General features: G+C 44.1%; 1 protein-coding gene across 6 annotated transcripts in view; it reads left to right on the forward strand.

Annotated features, from left to right (window-relative positions):
- Window positions 1-22,742, forward strand: part of MYLK (myosin light chain kinase) — a 346,647-nt gene that overhangs the window by 179,057 nt on the left and 144,848 nt on the right. For 5 of the 6 annotated variants that reach the window (XM_090045981.1, XM_090045983.1, XM_090045984.1 and 2 more), the window contains 3 exons: window positions 673-876; window positions 3,163-3,297; window positions 13,752-13,904. In XM_090045981.1, the coding sequence (XP_089902107.1) occupies window positions 673-876; window positions 3,163-3,297; window positions 13,752-13,904 (492 nt within the window). The remainder of the gene's footprint in view (window positions 1-672; window positions 877-3,162; window positions 3,298-13,751; window positions 13,905-22,742) is intronic. The other variant, XM_090045986.1, reaches the window with a different exon arrangement.

Here is a 22,742-nt window from a genome sequence, read left to right on the forward strand (position 1 = left end):
TGGGAATCTCCATGGAGCCTGCTATCCTCCAGGCTCCTGTGCTGAGGTATATTGTGTATCCAGTCTTACAAATGCATGGGTGTATGTCTTTACTCATGGGAATAGCTCCCTTGAAGACCAGTGTTCCCTCTAAGCTGTGTGGCGTGCGTGGTCACGGTGTGCACGGCCACACAGTTTAGAGGAAACGCTGCTGAAGACAATTACATCATTTTATCTAATTTTCCTTCTGCTGCTGCTGCTGCTCTGAAAGACTGGGCATGAAAGCAGAAACTGAGCAATTACTGGAGCATTCTGTATTAGAAACGGATAATTCGAAGTCCTGCCAAGTGCACAAGAGAGACCAGCTTGGTGGATAAGGAGGGGGAACAGCAAAACAATTTTTCCCTTTCCCCCTCTAATCTCTCTTAGTTATAGTGATATTAGGTGTGACTTGTATCAATGTTAAGAAAAGAATTTTCAGAGAAGCACACGTATTTTTAAGCTGTCAACATCTCCTTAAGGACTATGGTAGGTGGGGGGAAATTAAAGGTAACTATGTATCTTGAAATATTTTGAAATGTATATTGTGATGTTAGAAGTAATATAGTAGGCTGAAACCAATAATAATAGAAAGTAGTAAAGGCTTATTGTAATGGGGGAACATTCCTTTAATAAAAAATCCAAATTCTCTAGTTTCAGGGAAACCAAAACCAGATGTGGAATGGTTCAAAGCAGGAGCCCCACTGAAAGCAAGAGACAGTGTCCAGATCTATGAAGAGGATGGAATTCATTGCTTGTGCTTGATGAAAGCCAGCTTGGGAGATAGTGGGTCCTATAGTTGTGCAGCCTTCAACCCCAAGGGCCGGACTTCAACCAGCTGGGCTCTGAGCGTAAAAAGTACGTAAATCAGGGTGAGCCAATCTGCACTTTAAAACTGGGGGTAGACTTTTCACAGTTGTCCAGGGATTTTGGGTGCAAAATTCCCCTTAAAGGTAATTCATATGTGGAAATTTTAACTTCCAGATCTGTTGCTATTGTGTGATTTTGGACACTTCACCTCTCCATGCCTCTGTTTCCCCTCTGACCCTTTGCCTTTTGTATCTGACTTGACAGGAGTATGTTTTGAAGCATCTGTATGATGCCTAACACACTGGGGTCCCAATCATCCTACGTCTTCCTTAATAAATGCATGTAGTGTGAATGAGAAAAATGGGAGGCATAGGAGAGTTGCTGCCCAATGAAAAGTTTCTTAGCACTTACAGGGTGCATCAACATGAGACGTTTACTGCAGAGCTGCCTAATAAGCTTTGCAGTGAAGTCTCGACATTTATACATGCGGCCCTATTAGGCCACAGGAAACCAATTAGCTCTGCTGCAGGTTCGTAGTTGTAAATACAAGTACTATCCTATGGTGGAGTTCTTCAGCACACAGAAACGCACATGAAGACGCTGATGAAGCTGGCTGCAGCACAAGAGTGTTTCAGTGAGGGGCCTGCCTGCTGGCCAGCCTCACACTGAAACACCCTCATGCCCCAGCCAGCCCCTCTGTAGCACATTGAGCCAGGGGGAGCAACTGCAGGCTGGCAGGCTGACCCCCAAGGGCCCCTGCCAGGTGGAGCTGCTCTGACCAGGCTCAATGTGCCATGGTCACAGGCACATGTATAAACGTAGTGCCCAAGAGCAATAAAGTCTGGCATGATATGCACCGCAGTTTATTGTTCCATGCTAATAGCACATGTGGATGCACCTTAGTATTCCTGAAATGTTCAACAGATGCTCACTGATCCTTCTGGTGCCCTGGGTGGCAGAGTAAGGTCAAGGAAAGGAGAAGGAAGAAAAATCACACGGTGATGTATCTAAACATAGATACCTCTCCCAAAGCAGACCTGACTTTGAGGTTGAAACCATTCAATAGCAGGTTTGCTTGGAAGATTCACAAACTTCTTAGCCAACCCTAGCCTGATTAATGGATTTGTTCCCAACCCATTAAGCATTTCCTGGTTTTAGGTTTGGTTGTGAACTTCAAATCATGTTTGTGCAACATTTCTCTAGCAGCACCAGGTGTGCTTTGTCCTGGATGATCAAGGTACCCCCTTCCAACACACTTCCTGTCTTTTCAGAGTCCTGTGGGCAAAGTATTTTATTCTTCCCATTGCATTGCTGAACAGAGACAGTCATGGGAAAAAAAGCGTATTTCCTCCCATTCTTTGCTCTGTTTTGGAACACTGATGATAGATTTCAGTCCTTCGTAGTGGCCTGTTGCAGGATTTCATTTATAAAACCAGAGTGGTGCCAAAACCTGTGACAATCTGGGGGCACTCCCATTGGTCCATAGGCCCCACATGAGTTTTCCTTCCAAACCAGTTCTTTCTGTATGGCTCTAAGTCCATACACTGTTGTAGGAATGATTTCTCATGCTGCCATTTCATCTTAACCTAGCTAGTGCAAGTCACAAAACAGGAGTGAGTTAACCAGCCTCTCCAGGAAAGGACCTGTGGGGTACAGTGAACAATAAGCTGAATATGAGCTAACAGTGTGCCCTTGTTGCAAAGAAAGTTAACAGCATACTGGGCCGTTTTAGCAGCAGTGTTGCCAGCAGATTGAGGGTAGTGATTCTTCCCCTCTATTTAGCACTGATGAGGCCACATCTGGAGTCCTGTGTCCAGTTTTGGACCCGCCACGACAGAAGGGATGTGGACACATTGGAGAGAATCCAGTGGAGGGCAGCAAAATTGGTTAAAAGGTGTAGGCATATGATTTGTCAGTGGAGGTTGAGTAAACTGGGATTATTTAGTCAGGAGGAGAAAAGACTGAGGGGAGATTTAATAGCAGCCTTCAACTGCCTGAAGGGAGGTTCAAAAGAGGATGGAGCTGGACTGTTCACAGTGATGGCAGATGACAGAACAAGGAGCAACAGGCTCAAGTTGCAGCAAGGGAAGTTTAGGTGAGATATTAGGAAAAATGTTCTAATAACGTTTAAATGAAAAAGCACCAAGAAAAGTTGTGGAATCTCCATCTTTGGAGGTTTAAGACCTGGCTAAACAAAACCTTGGCAGGGACGATCTAGTTGGGGATGGTCCTGCTTTGAGTAGGGGTTGGACTAGATGACCTTCTGAGGTCCCTCCCAGCCCTAATTTTCTATGATTTTATGTTAAAGGATCCTTTTTCCACTTTGATTCAAAGGGCCTAAAGTTGAAGAGGTCACCCCATGTTTTTCCAGCATCTTGAAGGGATGCACAGTGAGCGAAGGACAGGATTTCGTGCTGCAGTGCTCTGTGGAAGGGATCCCCATGCCTCAGATCACGTGGCTTCTCAATGGTAAGAACATCCTCTGATGGCAGAGATGTGCACGCGCACCCAGATGCTCAGGAACCTCAAAATGCAAATGGGCCATGCAGTGCACAAAACTTGGTAGCTTCCCATAACAGGATCTTTGCCACATCATTTGAAGAAAAGTTTGAATGGATTTACGGGGCGATGAGGACATTTTCATTGAAGATTTGTTGTTTGTTGCAATTTTGACACGTGTGCAGCAGGGGGCTCTTGTGGCAAAGTTGTAGGTATGCAAGTGTTTTCTAAATCTCTGGTTTTGATGTCAGTGCAACAAAGGTTGTGTTTGCACTACAGTCACTGCAATCACTGCAACTTTTATTGACCTGTCCAGACTAGCTAGCTACCTATTAGCTGTGTGCCAAGGGTGCAACTCCCTTCTGTGAAACTGGGTCAACACAATACCGATACTGGGCTGTTAGTCAGCTCCACTGAAACAGATCTCACAGTCATTAATTCAGAGCGGTCATGGGAATATCTAAACCTGACTACAGTATAGAGATGCTCACTTTAGAGAATTAGCTTTCCGTGTGATCCAGTCAAGTTCCCTATTACATGTACCAACCCCTCCTCAAGAGTGATTCAAATCAGCATCTAGGTGGTGTAGAAAGGGTGAACCCGGCAACATCTATGGAATTATTATCTTCCCCTGACTTCTGTCTCCACCCTTTGCTCAGTTCTCCGTGTCTAGTTCATATTGCATTTCAGCCTCTTAATGCTGAAGCCCTAGAAAGTCAGGCCAGTTCTGTGCCACCAGGTTAGCTGGCCCTTTAATCTCTTGGAGTCTGAAAGACTGATGGGATTGAACCTCAGAGAATTTAAACTTGCTTGAGCGTATCCCAACTCTAGAGATGGATGGACTTTAACTTCTACCATACTGCACAGATCCTATCTGCTTCTCCAGTTAAAAGAGCAGTAGAAACGCTCTCTTATGAAACTCCTTGATTATTTTTGTAATTCTTTCTAAAAATACTCAATACCATTAGAAGTGAATAAATGTTTAAAGTTCAAATGCCTTTCTACCTTCCTTTTTTTTCTCCCTTTTGTAGCTTTTCATCTGCTGGGACAGTGAAATTACCTTGGGACAGTTTCACTTTCCATTTAAATTCTCTTTCTGATGTCCTCTGTACTAGTGAGATCTTCTGTAGATGCACTTCTGACATTCGTACAGGAGTGAGATGTTGGTCCACAACCGCGTGTATGGATTGTTTTAAATCTATATGGCTGTTCTGCTTCTCTGTAATTCAGTAATTTCCATCCTGACCCCATGCAAACAAATGAACTATCAAAAACCTGACATGTCCCACTTAAAAACCTTAAGAGTTTCCTTTTCAAGTCCCAGCTGGGCCGCAAGCAGCAGTGCTCTCCTTTGGATCCAAACCTCCTCAGTGTTCCAGGGGGAGGTGGCATTTTTAGATCTGGGATATTTTGGTTCATAACCATCCGCAGTAAATGCCAATCTGTTATTAGTCAATTCTGTTTTACTGGGTGTCACTTTTTAAAAAGAGGGTGAAAAAACTGTGTTTTGCTGTCAAGTAGATTCCCCCTGGGCTATTTTAAAGTGTGTTATTTGCACATTGCACCTATGCCTTTAAGTCATTCATTGTGAGCAGGAGAACTTGGAAAGGTGGGAGGGTGAGTTAAAGCGTAATCCTGAGATTGGTATGTTCCCACACCCTGGACTGATCTTCTCAGTAACTCAGCATCACTCCATGACTAGAATAGAAAAGCCATTGCTTTATTTATGACACTAAGCAAATGTGAAATCAGCTCTGACCTCTCCCACTGGAAATACTTGTTTTCATGGCTGAAGGCTACAGTGTGCTCCTGTCCTTACTGTCTGGAATGGAAGGACTGGCAGACCATGCTAGGGCAGCATGCAACAGGGAAAGACCTTTTTCCACCGTGGTCCAAGGTTCCTGTGCTCTGGAAGGAATCCTCAAGTCACAGAATGACATGGTAACACCACTGTGTCTCTGTCACTGCATGTCCATGTCACAAAGCACACATCCATCTCTTTGGGAACTTCATTTTCAAATGCAGAGAGCAGACACAGTGCATCAGAGGAGATATATCCATCTACATACTTTATAATGTTCCACTTTGTGGGATAGAGGGGCAGGAAGACTATCATCATCAGAGCATCTGCTGGTAGATGTTTCTTTTGTATCAGACCATAGGCCTTCAGTATAACTTTTAATGGCTTGCCATTCTCCAGCATGTTGCTTAAATTTGGGTTGACCTTCCTCTTCATTTTCTCTGTGGCTAGAAATCTCCTTGCTTCTTTCCCAGACTTGAGGAAAGGCATTTTGTGCCTAAGTTGTCTAACAGTTCTCCCAACAATAATGTTGGTTCAATAAAAGGCGTTACAAACAAATCCTGCTTCTCATGCTGTCAACAGGAAAACAGACCTTACAACAACAGGTTGAGAGCCATGGGACTCTTTAGCCTGGAAAAGCACAGGCTCAGGGGTGATCTGATGGCCACCTATAAGTTTATCAGGGGTGACCACCAGGATCTGGGGGAACGTTTGTTCACCAGAGCGCCCCAAGGGATGACGAGGTCGAATGGTCATAAACTCCTGCAAGATGGTTTCAGGCTGGACATAAGGAAGAATTTCTTTACTGTCCGAGCCCCCAAGGTCTGGAACAGCCTGCCGTCGGAGGTCGTTCAAGCACCTACATTGAACACCTTCAAAAGCAAATTGGATGCTTATCTTGCTGGGATCCTATGACCCCAGCTGACTTCCTGCCCTTCGGGCGGGGGGCTGGACTCGATGATCTCCCGAGGTCCCTTCCAGCCCTGATGTCTATGAAATCTATGAACACTGGCAGTTGAACAGTAACCAGAAGAGGCAGAAATGCCAACATGGGGATCAGGGCAGACAACGTTCTTTGGGTGAATCTGATATCTTTTAGTAGACCAACTTAAATAGTTGAAAAAAAATTTTTAGCAAGTTTTCGGGTTTAAAAACCTTTCATCAGGCTGGGGAAGTCTCTGCAGTTGGTGTGTGCTATTGGTAGAGTTGGTAGTTGGTTGGTAGTGTGCAGTTGGTAGAGCACACACCAACTGCAGAGACTTCCTCAGCCTGACAGAGGGTTTTTAAACCCAAACGCTTGCTAATTTTTTTTCCCAACTATTTAACTTGGTCTAATAAAATAAATCAGATTCACCCAAAGAACCTTGTCTGCCTATGTCCTGAGACCAACATGGCTACAACCTACACACCTGTAACATGGAGAGCACCATTTCCTTTCTCTGTCACCACCCTGCCAGGACTGTGAACTATTGAGGCTTTTTCCCCAACCACCTTGACCCTGTTCTTTTGGACCTTCAATTAAAGGTTACCACTTGCAGCCTGGGACCCTGGTAAAACTTTACAGAGAACAGCTTTTCAACTCTGCTTTATCGCAAGATATTTTACAGCCACGGAGCCTTTAAACAAAGGCTTAGATTATACAAAATGGAATAAGCCTACTGCAAGCCTCACATAAGTAAGACAATGCCAGTCTAAGTTAAACTTTGCAGTTATATCTCCAATTTGTCTGTCTCCTTCACATTCAGGAGGGTGTTCAGCTTGTCCTAAAGATGAAACAATTTGATTTAAATCATTAAATAATTTGATCACTAGCAAATCAAGCAGTGGGGAGAGAATTTTAAAGTTGAAATCTTTCTTAGAAAGCGCCCTGCCATTAACTAAGTCTGGGCCCGACCTTCTTAAGATTTATCCATGTCCTTTTAGTATTAAGGTTTCCTCTAACTACAGCTGTATCAGAATCACAGGGAGAGAGACAGCTTCTCAGGTGGGCTGGGCTCCAAGCCATCGAGGGGTTCATAGGCTAGCATCTATACCTTTTCAGTACTCTACTCCTAAACCAAATGGCCGTGGCATGTTTGTGTAGTAGAAGTGTAAGAAGCTATAATAATAATAAAGCAAAATGGAGAACGTCCCAGAACATAAACATGTTGTTTTCACTCCAGACTCATAGAACTTGCTAGTCTATTTTAATTCTCTTCTACTTCACTTCTGATTGTGATACATAACTGTTTGTATATCATTTGGAAACAAATTCAAATGGATTATAAACAGTAGTTTAATTCCAGCATTTCTTCTGGGTTTTCCACGTAAGCTCTCTGGGCCATTATTTTACTTAAGGATCAAATTGACTATTGTGATCTCCATTTGAAAGCAAACAGTTCTGTCTTCTCTGCCAGTTAGATAGATATCACTTCCCACCATATTTCTTTCCATAACCAAATAAAGGAGAGAGTTTTGTTTCTGGTCTAGAGATACTACTGCAGGCAGACATAATAATGCTCATGGCAAAATAATATATATATGCAGCATCCAACAGAACAAGGGCAACAGACAGATTCTGTTCTGAAAAAGGGGAGGTTGAAATGTACTTTCTTCGTGTTTGGAATGTAAGGCTTTCCTTGGCTACAGAGCATGGATGCCATGAATACACAGTTGCTTCTTGGAGGAAACTAAACCTGTTTTGAGTAGACTCATTCCTCCAAAATTCTGGAAGAAGTGAATCCCATCTATGTCTTCCAGATGGCATCAGAGTGGTGAGGAACAGGGCAGGCATTGATGTTAAAATATGGCACTTTCTGCAAGACTCCTTGATAGGAAGTACTTTATGGGACTGGGATCATCTGGTCTATAAAGTCTAGGTAAAATGAAAGTTGGAGAAGCACCTAAAAAGTATTTTAAATTTAAATAATATCTCCCCAAGGTATTGGTGATTATAGGTTGTTGGAACACCAGAGCCAGAGGAGGTAGAAGAACAGGTCTTTAGTTCAGCATAGTAAATTATGGAAGACAAAATGACAATTCCTCTGTGTTGAAATTAAACTTTAGAAATCTGAGCAGATGTTGGTATCAAGGAACATGCAAGAACATGAGTTAAGAGACTTCTGTGTGCAGCAGGATCTCAGTGGGTACATGCAGTTTCCTAAACAAGACATTTACTGTGGAGCTGACTGATTAGCACCAAAGGAAAGTCTCAACATCTACACATACAGCCCCATTAGGCCACAGGGAACTAACAAATGCTGCCATAGGATAGTACTTGTAAACAATTTAGTACTATCCTATAGCAGCAGTATTTAGTGCATCACAACACATGTGTAGACACTGACAGGGCTTACTGGGGCAGGAAGGTGCCTGAGTGCAGGGGCTGCCTGCAGGCTAGCCACAGACTGGAGCACCCTCATACTCCTGCCAGGCAGAGCTGCTCTGGCCCAGCTCAACATGCTGTGGTCCCAGGCACACATGTAAACGTGGCTCCCAGGAGCAATAAATTCTGGAATAAATTAATTAATTGCATGTGTATATGTGCCCACTGTCAGGAATGTGTATTATAAGGCTGGGGCCCCCTCCTGCCCAACCCCTTACTTGTGTGCACCATTGAGGAGAATTAAATGGTCTTGACACTACCAATCCCAGATGTTCGTTTCTTGCCCACCATGTCTCAGTGCATCTCTTTTAACAACTTGGAGTTGGGTGTAGGAAGAGTGATGATACTGCTAGGTACTCCCCAGGGGAGTTGCTTTGTGTGGCTCCTCCTCCCCTTACACTCCACCCATACTACATCCCTGATGACACATCAGGGCCTGGATCTTGTGTTGGCTAAAGATACCACTGGCCCTTACTTGCTGGTCCCCAAATACGGCTTATGAGTTAGGCTCCATCATTTGGGATTTCTGAGTCCATCCTAAAATCAACTCAGTCTTTCCTCTCAGGCTCATCAGTTGGTAAGCCCATCTCAAGTCAACGAAGCCTCTGTCCTACATCAGTTCATCCCAGGTTTCTGGGTTGATACAACCAAATCAGCTCCACACAGGATCCATCAATTTATCTGAAAGAAAAAAAATACAAAATCAATTCCTTCCTGGTTCTGGAGTCAATCAAACTATCTCAGTTCTTTAATTTTCATGGAGCCATTGACCAAAATGAATTCCTCTACTGTTCCAGGGTCAGTCAACTAAAATCAGCTTTGCTAGTTGCTGGTTCCTTAGGGTCAGGATCATTTTTGCTTACGTGGAGAGGAGCTTTCCCTCTTGCCACCTTCCCAGTGCATTGAGTTGGGGGGCTGGGGGAAGGTGGGCAATCCCACAAACAAAACAAAAAACAAGGAAGAAAAGGAAAAAAGACACAAGGCGAACTCAAAAAGGAACAGTGCCTCTTTAAGACTCACAGTCCTGGCTCCTGCCTACACCACTTCTGTGTCCTCCCAGTGGTCCTGGAACAGTTTTCCAGTGCGGCATGTCCCAGGTTCAGTCGGTGGCCCTCCGACCACCCTGTTCCATGGGTCCACTTGCTTCCCCCGCAGTGGGACTGTGGGACACCTTTGGTGGAAAAGATCTCAGGCTTCTCCCCCTCCCGCCGGCTGTGGTCCTCACTCAGCTGCCCCTCTCCGGGCCGGACATAGTTCTCCTGGCGTTCTGTCCGCCAGTCTGGAGGGAGCGTGCGCTGTGGAAGCCCGTCGGCCCGCTCCCTGCTCTGCCTGGGCTCTCTCCATGTAGGATGGGCTCTCTCTACTGTGTAGGACGTGTTGAGTGTTCCCCATCCAAGTTCATCGGGACTTTTCTCTGGCCCTTGTCTCTTCCCTTCACACGCACTAAAACCTAAAGTACTCCAAGTGGTTTATGAACCGTGTCACATGTAAGTATTCCCGTAACTATCCAGTACTCCTTGTATTGTCAGCCCAAATAATATGCAATTCTATGCAAGTTTAGTACTTTTTTATTCCAAGCAAATGAACCCCCATTTCAGGTCAGCCAGATCTGTAGATTGAGAGATACCATGAACTAAATCTGTCTGTAATGGCTTCTCAGCACCTGCAGGGAGACGCATGTGGCTCCGGTTCACGCATGTGGCTCCGATTCACACATGTGGCATACACAGGTGCACATCGTAAGTCCGGTTTCCTAGAGCCCTCTCTCTCTTCCACCTCTTACTACTGCTCTAAAGCAGACATTTTTATGGCAGACCCTGCATTGAAGAAGGGGCTGGACTACGTGCTCTTTCAAGGTCCCTTACAAGGTCCCTATTTTTCTATAAAACTATATGTTCTGTAGAAAAACAGGGACCTTAATGTTTCCCCATCTTCCATATGGCAGCTATTCAAATATTGGAAAGCTGCTATTGTGTGCCCCGATAACCTCCTTTTCATCAAACTGAACATAATTAGTTCCTTCATGTCTAGAATTCCAACCCTGTTATCATCATTGCTGTTTATTTATGGCCCCTCCAATTTCTCTTCAACTTTCTTAAAAATCAGTGGCTAAAACATGATTCAGTGCCCCAGTAAAGGCCTAGCCAGTGGAAGGCAGAGTGGTACTCTGACCTCCCGTATTTTGCACAGAAAAAGTTTGTGAATGCAACCCAAATTTGAATTTGCCCTTTTGTGATAACATCACATTGCTGACTTGGATTTGTTGCCTGCAGCCTGACTGTGATTATATTTTATCCAGTAAAGTTTTAAAGGATTTAAGGCTTCTGATAATTCCTTTGGGGATGTCCTCTTCCACCTCCAGGAAGTTTTCCTTTTTTTCTTCCCTCTAAAATGTTTGTCTTTTACTGAACTCTGTCACATTTAGCAATGCTCCCTTGTACCACCCCGGTCCCTTAGCATTCTCTCTGCTCAGCGCTTGGTTACTGATGTAGAGATCGAAGTTGTAATTTAAAGCTGCTTCCTAAATAAGGAGACTGAGAAAGTGGTAATTGGGATAACCCCTTTGTTAAGTACCTAGTGAGTTAGACCAAGAGCCTGCAGAGGCTACCTACTGCTTCATAATAAAGTTTTGTTCTTAGTTCTTCACATTCATTGTATGCCTGCATTTATTGAACTCAGTGATCACCACAAATAGGGAGAATCATAACTATGTCTCTATGCAAGATCTATTGGATTCTTTTGTAAATCAATACTCTACAGCCCTTGAATTATTTTAGTTGCTCTTCTCCAAAATCCCACCAATTTACTATGAACTTCCCAGCATTGAGGTCAGTGGATCTGTACAGTTACATTTCAGGAACAGCCTCTTCAGTGCCCTGGATGGAGAATTTTCTCCCTTTTTGACTATACTCATGTTACTTTTGTATATAGTCAGAATTGCTTTAGCTTCCTTTCTTTTGGCTATTCCTTTTGCTAGCTTCTATCTGCTGTTGTATAACCAATGCCTTTGCGTTCCAAGTATCTCTCTCTCACTGCTTTTCGTATTGTTTATCCATTTTCCCCAAGATGAATCTCATTTTGATGGGTTTAAAAAAGAATGTGACCTCAACCGTTCAGCAGAAGAGTTCTCAGAAGTGCAGAACAGCTTCCTATCCATCCAAACAGCTTTAAATATGTAGTCAGAGGGAAAAATTTCCTTTCTTTTGGCATAAAGTGCCAGCAGTAAGGTATTTTTGTTTGTTATTGCTCCTGCTGCCAAACTGTCATGGGGATTTGAATGTTATGTCCTTAGAGAGGGGAACATTTCAGTCCTGGAAGAATTGTTTTTATTAGGTGATACAAAGAACATAAGTTAGAATCTGGGCGGTGTTCATTCCACTGGGCAGATGCATTATTGTTCTGTGCCCCTGGTCTGATGAAATGGCGAGTAGTGCTGTGAAACCAGACTGTAAGTCAGGGTTCTGTTGTTTAGACTTGAAGGAGAGAGCTGACCTGACAAGTAGGCTTGATTCAGATAATGTGGCAAAAAATAACTTTTTTCTGTTGCATATGGAATATTTATATTGCCCTCTTGCTTATTTATGCCAGAAAAATGAGGCATCATATTGTTCTTGATAAGGCAGCTTATAGCCTGAATTAAATTTAAGCATGCTCTTTTCTGACATGGGAACTATTATTATTTTTATTGTAACAGTACCTTGGACGAACCTAGCTCCCTTTTGTACTAAGTACTATGCAGAACCAGGTCCTGCCTCCCAAGGGTTTGCTATCCTGGCCCTCAACCCCGCATAATCTTCTTTGAACTCAATGGCGTGGCAATCTGTTCAAGTGCAGGGCTGAACCTTATTGTCGTGACAAGATGCAGCAATATTACAAACAAAGTGGGAGGGAGGACAGGGGAAGTGCATTAGGAGCATGTGTTTTGTGAAGTCAGGTTTTAGGTGGTAAGGGCTCATCTCCAACTTTGCAAGAGACAGAAAATTAATCCCTTGACAAGATGGCAGCTCACGAGACAGAATTATGGATCGAGACCGTCTGGCTTGGGATTTGCTTAACAAAATAAGTTCTATAAAGCAAAATTTCAGTCTTCCACTGGAAATAAGAGTATGATAGCAAATTTGTCTGCTGTTACTGTCTGTCTTAGAAACCAGAGATTAGGAGAGCCTGTGACACCATCCAGTTCATGCTGACTGGGCCGAGTGCAGGGCTCCTACAAGCTTCCATTCTCTGCCCTAACTTACTTTAAATCACAATGGTCTGTTCCTGGGAAGATATTTCCAACCATTTTGTCCACTTGAACTTTTTATTATCCAGTTAGGCCCAATCTTGTTTTTGTAGTTCCATGTATCCTCCATTAGGTGTGCCTCCAAGCTACTCCCAACTTGCTATTTATACAGCTATCAGAGCCTCCTGAGCTCTCATCTATACTGGAAAAATCACCCTTGGTGAGCCAGTACCAGAAACTATTTAATACCCAGGAAAACAAATTGCAATAGCACTGCAGAAAGGGAGCCTGGGACTTGATTCACTTTCTGAAAGAATACTAAAGCAGCTTTATCTGGTCTACTACCATGTCCACTATCTGCTCAGGGAAGCCAGTTGGCAGAAAAATAGCTTAGTAAGTCAAGCTTTCTCTTACAGCTCAGGCTGGAGTTTTTCAGTAACCAAAGTATGCATCCTTTGGTATAGATTGACTTTTTCTTCCTGAGTCAGTTTCTTGAAGCTCCTTCATGGTTTTTGCTCCTTGCCTTGGATTACATTCAGTTTCAGTAACTTCAGAGATAATCCCTGCCCCAAAGAAATTACCGTCCAAGATAGCATGCATAGATGGCAGTACTAGCACCTAGCACATTTAGTTTCAGACTAGTAGACCATGGGCACAGTTGAATACAGTTGTTTAGGCAAACAACCATCCTTCATTTCTTATCTACCTGGATCTGAATAGTTTTCAAAGATAAAAAAACAAATCCTCCTGTCCTCACTACTGCACAAAATAAACAAGTCAGCAGTGGTTTTGCTTGAGTGTGGATAGCAGCAATCTAAAATTTACTTTCTGCCTCAAGATCCACTTCGGATGTTTCTTTTGTAATTAGTAGGCAGCTGTATCGATGCACCCGAGAGCAGAATTTGGCTCTTATTTATAACTCTTTTACGGAAGTTGAAGTTGAAATGTGCATTAAAACTAATTGGTGTTCCTGGAATTCATGGCCAGCCAAGCATGGTATACTAAGAAAAGTTCTCTTTTTTTCATGTCTGCAGACCAACCAATCCAGTACGCCCATTCCACTTTCGAAGAGGGGCTCGCAAAACTAATTGTCCAAGATGCCTTACCAGAAGATGATGGTATTTATACCTGTCTGGCAGAAAACAGTGCAGGACGGGCATCCTGTAGTGCTCAAGTCACTGTCAAAGGTGAATATTTCAATAATACTGCAGGATTTACTAGGATTTGTCTTTGTCCTTCCTCATTTCTTGGCTTCCATGCTGCCGTACCCAGAGATGCATTCAATAGTGCATGGAAGCCAGCGTTGGGTAGTTCTTTTCTCACAAATTGGAGCAAATGTTCTGAAGGAGAAATAGGGCATCATGATTCCAAAGTGTACAATAATGTTTAGGGTGTCGGAATGAATATTTGTCATGACCCACTCAGATCAGAAAGCACTGGGGTGTAGTGAGTGCTGCTGCTCAGGTTTCTCCATATGCCTGGCTTACAGTGATATAATGTGTAACATCGGTGAGGAGAGTGGAGACCTGAACAGAAGAGGCATGGAGTAGAGGGGTGGCATCACAAGTTGCCCTTGTGTCTTTACAAGTTGCTATCCCTTCCCCTTGAAAGGCTGACATAGAGGTTGTTCTCTGGGGCACATACACACAGCTTTTCTGAGCTGTCTGCACTGCTTAATCATTGATCTATGGTGTGGGTAGGACTTATTTCATCCTAAGAAGACATGAGGTCAGCAGGGAGACAAAGTAGACCTGTTCCTCAAGCACAGTGCAGCAATCTACTTGATCATACCTACAAACACAGGTGTCAAAGCAAATAATACAGCTTCTCACCAAAGGCTCCCCAGGTGCTTTGCCGAGGTGCACTGTTGATAACTTCCCTCTTCTACATGTAAGGGAACTGAGGGTTATTGGCTCAGCTTTCCTCAGGGCCAAGCACTAGCTTCCATGGGAGTTGCTGGTGTTTGATGCCTCTGAAATTCAGGCTGTTACTGTTTTTCTTTTCAACCCCAAATCATTTTTGGCCATGGACAATTTATGTTCGGTTCAATTCAAGTTGGAGAAGGAATCCAAGTTCCCTGGTTAATATCTACATCAGTCTGACATCAGTGGAAATAATTCTGCTTTCCCCTTGTACTGATAGAATTTATAATTTGCAAGTACTCCATAACCGGATGCTTAAGGAGTTGGAAATTGGGAGATGGTCCCTCACTTTCCTGGTAGCAGTTAGATCGTCAGAAATAGACAATGGGTCTGCAGAGGTTGCCTACTGCACCACAATAAAGTTCTTTGTTATTTGTTATTCTCATTCATTGTATTCCTGGATTTACTGAACCCCGTAATCACTACACCTCTGACTTGCTATCCTGGACCTTGGCCATATTCCTGAATCTGCCCGGAACTAAATTACACTCGCCATTACCATTTTGGCTGAGGTATTGTAATGAGTCAGAGATCTCATGAGGGAACTGTAACAATGTCTGTTGCTGTCCATTTGGGAGTTTTACCTCAAATGAAATGTCTTGAAACTGCAGCACAGTTTTGTCCAAACATCCCAAAAGCTCTTTTTTATTTGAGTTTTTAAAGGAAAAAAATTCAGAATTAAACCAAAGGCTTTTAAACAACTACCATAAAGGTATCTTTTGAGCAGCATTTAAAGTGAGCGGCAAATTCTGCATTAAAATAAGTCTACTTTTAATGTGCTATTAGATCAAATGTGAAATAGTGAATGTATGGCAAGTACCATAAGCTAAACAAGTTGTAATAATGGTAAAGACTTTGTCCCTTCAGACTTCATTTGGTATCCTAATGCTTTGCCACACATTATTACTTCTATTACCTTGTTACTGCTGGTGGTAATTTCAGATTGTGGAATCAGTGCGGGAAATTAATTCCTCAGAGTTGCATAGGGTTAAAAGACTTCTAAACCAGATCTTCTATTGACTTCAGTATACTCTGAATCAGGACCACGACAACCTGCTTGGGTTATTACTTTCTTAATATAATAGAGGGTCCAAACCTCTGGGATATGAAGTATTTTCTGTAAGTGCTGAGCAACCTCAACTGAAGGCCATCAACAGTTCAGAGGAGGCTCCTAGCACCTTGCTGCATTGGGCAACTCCAACTGCATCATCCATGTGATAACTTTGCTACACTTAGCTTACAGGCATGAATTAATCAATCCTGCCATTACCCAGGTAAGGTAGGAAAATATTGTCGCCATTTTACAGATGGTAAAACTGAAGGAAACAACTTGCCCAAGGTTGGACGGGAAGTATGGGGCAGAACCAGGAGTGGAATCCAGATGGAACAATAAATCTGGTGATGGGATTAACTTGATTTGGGGATTCCTAAAGGCCCTTACAGCCATTGACTTTGGTATTAGAGACCTGGAATGGGATTGGAATTATGACATGAGCAGCAGGTCTGACAGATCTTTTCAGCATACAAATCTCTTCTGACTTAGACCGCCAAAGGAATACACTATATAGAGTGCTTTGTTAACTTATTGTTATATGAGGAAAACAGATGTGTTGGAATAGCATCACCCCAATTATTTAAACTTTGAATGCCAGACGTCCCTATTCTCTGGAGCAAGGTCATTTCCCGCTGCAATTATTGAAAATTCCTTGATTATTCAGACTTGAGCACTGCCTATCATTACATTGGGTTGTCGAGGTTTTGTTGCTCATATTTGGTGCTGTCATTTTTAAAAGTTAGGTAAACAAAATGTGTTTGCAATTGCATGACTGATTTACTTGTGTAATTAGTGCAATTGTATATTCCAATTGGCTGATTGTATACTTAAATGACACTAATGACCTAATTAGCCATGCAGCTGTAGTCATTTTGCATCAAACCTAATACACAGGCATTTTCACTTGAAACTGGGCACCCAAGTTCTAAAAAATCCCATCTTCTTAATGGAGAGTCTGAATTTATAATACCACATGCATTCAGATCGCCCAGAATACATCTACTGTAGTTGCATGCAGAAAGCAATGACTGATAAGGGGAGAGCTGTGTATAAATTACTTCCTTGAGTTTCCTGGTATCTGAACTAAAGTTAGTCCCAAGTCAGTTGACATACACAGCATTAATGCGTCTTAGCACGTTTGTGTGCGTTAAGGCGCTTTAGCTATTCATGCCTAAATCTGATACCTGTTTTTCCAGGTATCAAATTTAGGCACAAATAACACAAACTTGCCATTTTTAGGCGCATTAAGGGGGCACACATGTAGACCCGCACCCTTGATGCACCTTAAAAATGGCTAACGTAATGCCTTAAATCGGCCCACTGTGTGCTCCACTGTCTTGTGCTGGATTCCCCATTACCCTCCTGCTAGGCAGCAGCATCAACACCTTGATTTCAGCACTGAAGACATATTCTGTAGATGACAACAGCTGCAAAAGTGCAGGCTTGAGGTTTAGTTTCAACAGGATTCTCACCATTCTATCGGTACCAGCTATCGTTTCACAGATACCCTTCTCTTCACAGTGCTTTCACCCAGCAGAGTCTGCTTCTGTAAAACTGCTTCTCTGGCTCAGCGAACACCATGCACTAGGCCTGTGCAAAGCAGCAAGTCTTCAATACGGCTTTGGATTCAGCTGATTCAGAGGGACAGTGATTTGATTCAGTGATTCGAATCACTGTCCCAATTTGATTCAGCCAGTTCAGATTTGGAGATTCACCTGCCGAATTGGGCCGAATCTCCTCTGAATTGAACAGGCGGCGCCAGCAATGTCAGCCGTGGGGGTGTGGCAGCAGCAAGCAGAGCCCCACCCCCTGCCCACTCCCCCCTTGCCCATGGCTGCCCCACCCAGCCCCAGCGCCCTGGCATTTAAAAAAAAAACAAAGGCTCCGCACTCACTGGCTGCAGCAGTAGCGATCGGGGACCTCTGGGCACTCATGGCAGAGCCCCCCCCCCAACACAGTGGGGATTGTCCCCGCACGGCAGCTGTCTCATCATGCGGGTACAGCACAGCTTAGCATGGTGCCGTGCACTGTCCTGGAGCTGAGGCAGCTGCAGCAGTCTCCCAGAGCCCAGCAGCGCTCAGCCTGAGTGGCCCCAGCTCCCAGACAGTGCGCAGAGCCCCTTGGTACCCTGCCGAGCTGCGCTGCACCTACACAATGAGACAGCTGCCGCCCAGGTGCCAGGCAGAGGGTGGTAATCCCCACTGCCCTGCGCTGCATGGGGGGGCTCTGCCATGAGCCCCCAGAGGACCCAATCTCTGCAGCCAGTGAGCCCAGGGCTTTTTTTTTTTTTTAAGTGCGGGGACGCTGGGGCTGGATGGGGAAGCCATGGGTGGGGGACTGGGGGGGAAGGTGTGGGGGTGGTCAGGGGGCTAGGGGAACCAGCTGGGTGTGGGCGGGGGTTCCCCCATGGTCCCCTCCCCTCTCCTCAGCCCTCTCACCCCCTGCTTACCGGCATGGAGCCTGGGTCCAACTCTCTGCGGCAGCAAGCAGGGACCACCTGAATCTCCAAATCAATTTGGAGGCTCCACATCTATTCAGGGGCTGCCGAATTGATTTGGACCTTTTAATGTGTCTTCCAATTCAATTTGGATTTGGAGATTTGCCTCCCGAATCCAGCCGAATCTCCTCCAAATCGAATTGGCTACCAGAGCTTTGCACAGCCCTACTGCACACGGGATCTGCTGCTCTTATTAGTGCTTCTTACACCACTTCTGTCCTTTGTCACCAACTTTCTTTTTGTTCCCTTTTCTCTCCACCTCCATTCATGTCAGTATTTATTTACACAGCCTTCCCCCGTAAGTGTCATATGTTGGGTAGCCAACAGCCCTCATAATCTTCTTACTGTAGCCATTCATCATTGATCACACGACAAGCAGATTAGTCACCTGAAAGTCTCTCAGAGCATCTGCTGTTACTAGTTTATCAGAGCAGTGGAGGAAGATGCTTTCTGGCAAACCAGTTCATTTTATTCCAGTCACTGCGAGCGAGGCCACAAAATGTAACTTAGCAGAGGACGAGTTCTCAGGTAGGAACCATCTCTTTCTGTTTGGGAACTGCTTGTATTTGCTTGAGGGGTTGTTTCTTTGTACATATTTGAGCAACCTCTCCTGAACCTTAATCTTTAGACAAGATTATCAACCTCTCTTCAAAGCCTTAATTGAGGCTTTGCATATTTACATCTTGAAGATATACATTTCTGTCTGAGGCCACAGAAACTATAATGTTTCACATATATTAAGGCTATTAAGCCTATCTTTGTACCCCATCAGTGCCACAGGATTGTCATCTTGCTAAAGTAATTAATAGAAAACTACAGAAGACTTCCAAGATCCATCTTTGTTAAACAGCCAAAGTATTATCCAGCTATGGACCTAGAACACCCTTCTGACTGCACTGATTGTTGGGGACTAGTTGTTGTTAATCGAGAAATTGAGCAGGGGGTCAGAAGGAAGGTGTAATGATCAGAGTGAATGTGTCATTAGAGAAAGCTTTCGTTGTGTTGTAGCAATGTCCTTGTGGGAACGCTCTGGCACTCCACGTATTTCACTAACAGCTCGAAGGATGTAGCTTCTCGTTTAATAAATTCCATTCTTGCAGCATCCCAGGCCTACATGTGGAACCCAAGCCAGCCTAGAGACCAAACATGAGAGACAAAACCAAGCTGTGTAAGGAAGCTTTAATAGCCATAAGATTCATTTAATCAAAGTGAGTGACATTTCTAAGGACAGAATGTGATATAAACAATATCTGGAAAAAAACAGGACTAGATTTGGAAGCAAATGGGGGATTTCTGTGTACAGAATGAATAAAGATTGAACAGTAGGAATGGCATGAATGTTTCCTGTCAGCAAAAAACAAACTGGAGCTGTAGAAAACCAGTGGGTGGTTAGCATAAAAACATCTCTAACTCTGTGGGTGTCCTCATATAGTAGGGTGAACAAATGTGAAATCCTTATCTACTTCCAGAAAAGAGATTATTGTGGCTGTAACTTTAGGATGATCCTGCATTTGCTGGAGATGGTCTGAATCGTTAAATAGAGCATTCCCATCTCTGACTTCTGGGCAACCACCAGAATCCATTAAAAATAATGTCAAGCAAAAGTATGTATAGCTAATACTAAAACCAACCCCCCCCCCCAAACCACTGAAAACACTCTGTTACCCTAAATAGGGTTTGCAAAAGCAGCTGACATAGTTTTGATAGTATGACTTTCTGATTTGTAGCCTATTAACTAATCTATCTCTTGGGATGAGCTTGATATTAAAGCTCTTCAAAAAGGATCACAGTGCAAATGGATTCTGAGTAGGTATGATGTGGCATGGCAGGATGACCTGAGAATAGGGTGTATTGGGTATTTCATAGGGGTGAACCTGGTTTCTGATTCTCAGCCCCATGGAAGAACAATATAATTTTATAGAATTAAGGTTTCTTGAGCTTCTGCTTTAAAAAATGAATTCAGCTTTCCTGTCCTATGTATGCTTTTATGGAGCTACTTTCAGTTTGACTACAGTGATATTCATTTTCACAAGTAAATGGCTTCCCAACCCAGGTTGAAGTCATCAGATGCTGCTGTTGCTCAAGACAACAACTCATGTATTTCTGTCACCTGTGTGACATTCATCTTGGTGCCCATTTCTTATGGCATTCATCTTAAGCCTACCTGGATCTGGATGAGCTTCACCAGACAATTACATGACAATTAAAATAATTAGACAGCCAGTTACATGGTACTTGAAATTGTTCACTGAGTGCTGGTATTCGTCCGAGTTAAACTGTAAGCCAGGGAATATCTAGTGCCTCAGGTTCAGGGAGGACGAAAGTCCCAACTGGAAGAGTGCTAGTCAACCTGCAATTCAAAAGGTGCAGTGTAACATAGGGGAAGGTTTCTCATCCAGACTCTGCCCCACTGTCTAATGCTGTCACAAAATCAGGTAAATACCAGCATGACAGTGAAGCAGACTTAAGGGCTGGCTCACAGCAGTGTTTTATTTTGCTCTTTAACTGTGAGTTGTTGCTCCTCTTCTTCTTGTGCTGCTTCTGCGTTCTCCCCGCCACATTGGCCATCTTGTTAAGCGGGCTCATGCTCACTTATTTTGCTTTGCAAGATCTTTCATTGTACATGTGTCTTCAAGCAGTGGGCTCTGCAGCAGATGTTGAATAGTCTGAGGCTCTGTGCCAGTCACAGGTGGTTGAACCAGTGGTATAGCTCCACTTCTTCATTAGTTCCTTGGAGCATCCGACCCCCGATACATAGGCAGTTCAAACATTGCCACCTTTGCTGTGGTTCATCAGCCCCTGGTGGTAAGGACTCAGCTACTGGAGTGTCCATTTTTTCCCTGTCAGGTATTTTCTTCAGCTTCTGGTTCCAAATCTCTTGTTGCATCTCCTCGGCTGTGGCAGTGAGAGGTTGGGTGCTGATGAGGAAGCTGGGGTGTGACTTCAGGTGTTCGTGGGCTGTGGGATGGTCGTGCAGCAGGTGTCTCTCGTCTTCAGTTTGTCTTGATCATGGTGTCCTGCTGGCCACTGCTCTTCTGATGCCAGGTGGAGCGATGCCACCCAGCAGGTGCCCGCTGGTTAGGCTGGTAGGCATCAGACAGCCTGCGAGGCATTGGCAGCTATCGTTCAGGGTGGGGTCAAGGTCCTTAGCAGGTACAGATTTCTCCCATGCAGGGCATACTTGACACTCAGCTAACTCAGTGAAGGGAGACCTTTGTAAAGGGATATTTGGCCATTTCCCATTGCTTTCTGCCAGACCACAAGCATTTGTTATTTAGGAGTTATGTTGCAATGGGCTATGTGGGAGCATCCACATTAACTTTAGAGCCCAGCTGCTTTGGTTTCATAACACCCCTGGAAGATTTCCTTCCTGATCCCTGGTTCTGCCCTGAACCATGGAGATAATTAGCCCTTTCAGTTTTGTCCCCCTATAATAAGAGAGCTCCAAATGCTGTTCTTATTCACACATTGAATCTTATTTGAGCTACTCAGCCTAATATCCTTTCAGGTGGGATGTATTTTAATTTTACCACGTCTAACAATTCTCTTGCTCTCTCTATACATACAGTTCCCATAGCCTGTAAAAAGAGTAGTTTACACTATTTGCTCATATCAAAAGCTAAATTCTGCCCTGAGTTCCACCTGTCCAACCACAGTGACCAAAAGCAAGGCTGTAAGGGCCAATGTTCTGCCCTAAGGGCATGTCCTACTGCAGCGTCAGCGCTGGGCAGCCGTCATGGGTGGAGAGCCCCACTCCTGCCCCTAGTACCAGTGCTAGCTCTCGCTGGGGTAGAGATCTGGCATGTCCTACAGTGGAATTTCTTAGTGATGCATAAAACTGTGTTGCCCTCTGAACTTGTGTGCAGGCTTGCGTGCTCTCTCCCTGCCTCCTCCCAGCCCAGGCGTGGAGCTGCTGTCTGTGGCAGTGACAAAAGATCAAATGCTTGAAGTAAATAGCATTGCGAGCTGCATTGTTCATTCGTAAGGCAGACAGCTCTGAAGGCGAAAACAAACAGCATTTGGCAGTAAAAACTTGTAATAGGCACGTCATTAAGGAATTCAGTCTGCAAACCACAGAGTGATTTGTAGCAAACCTGACTGACATTTTCTGTCTGTTTTTTTCCCCTCTCCACCCAACATAGAAATGTCTTTTGGGTCCATTTCCCAAATCCTGGTGTTCACTGGTATTCTTTACACAGCCTTACCAGGAGGCTGCTGTCAGCTTCTGCTGAGCTGGCGGTGGATTTCTGGCATGGCATCTCTCTTGAAACGCCTATGCCATGCAGTAGAAATGGAGAAGACAAACACAAGGTTAAAGTGGTAACTTCCAATGCACAAAAAAAGAGCTAAGCATAAAAATACAGCCCAGGTGGCACTGGTCAGGGGGTGGGACTGGCAGGCTAAAGACATCAGGCCTTAGATGGCCTGCATTGTCACTGCAGAGCAGGTATATTGCTGGGCTGGGCTGACATGAAAGTTTATACCTTTAACTGTAGCTGCTAGCCTAAGCTAAAAGCTTACTCGCAATGGGTTACAGCAGGGGTGTCAAACT

The sequence above is a fragment of the Crocodylus siamensis genome, chromosome 4 (assembly GCF_052110815.1).
Source record: "Crocodylus siamensis isolate JL-2025a chromosome 4, ASM5211081v1, whole genome shotgun sequence".
Taxonomy (NCBI): domain Eukaryota; kingdom Metazoa; phylum Chordata; order Crocodylia; family Crocodylidae; genus Crocodylus; species Crocodylus siamensis.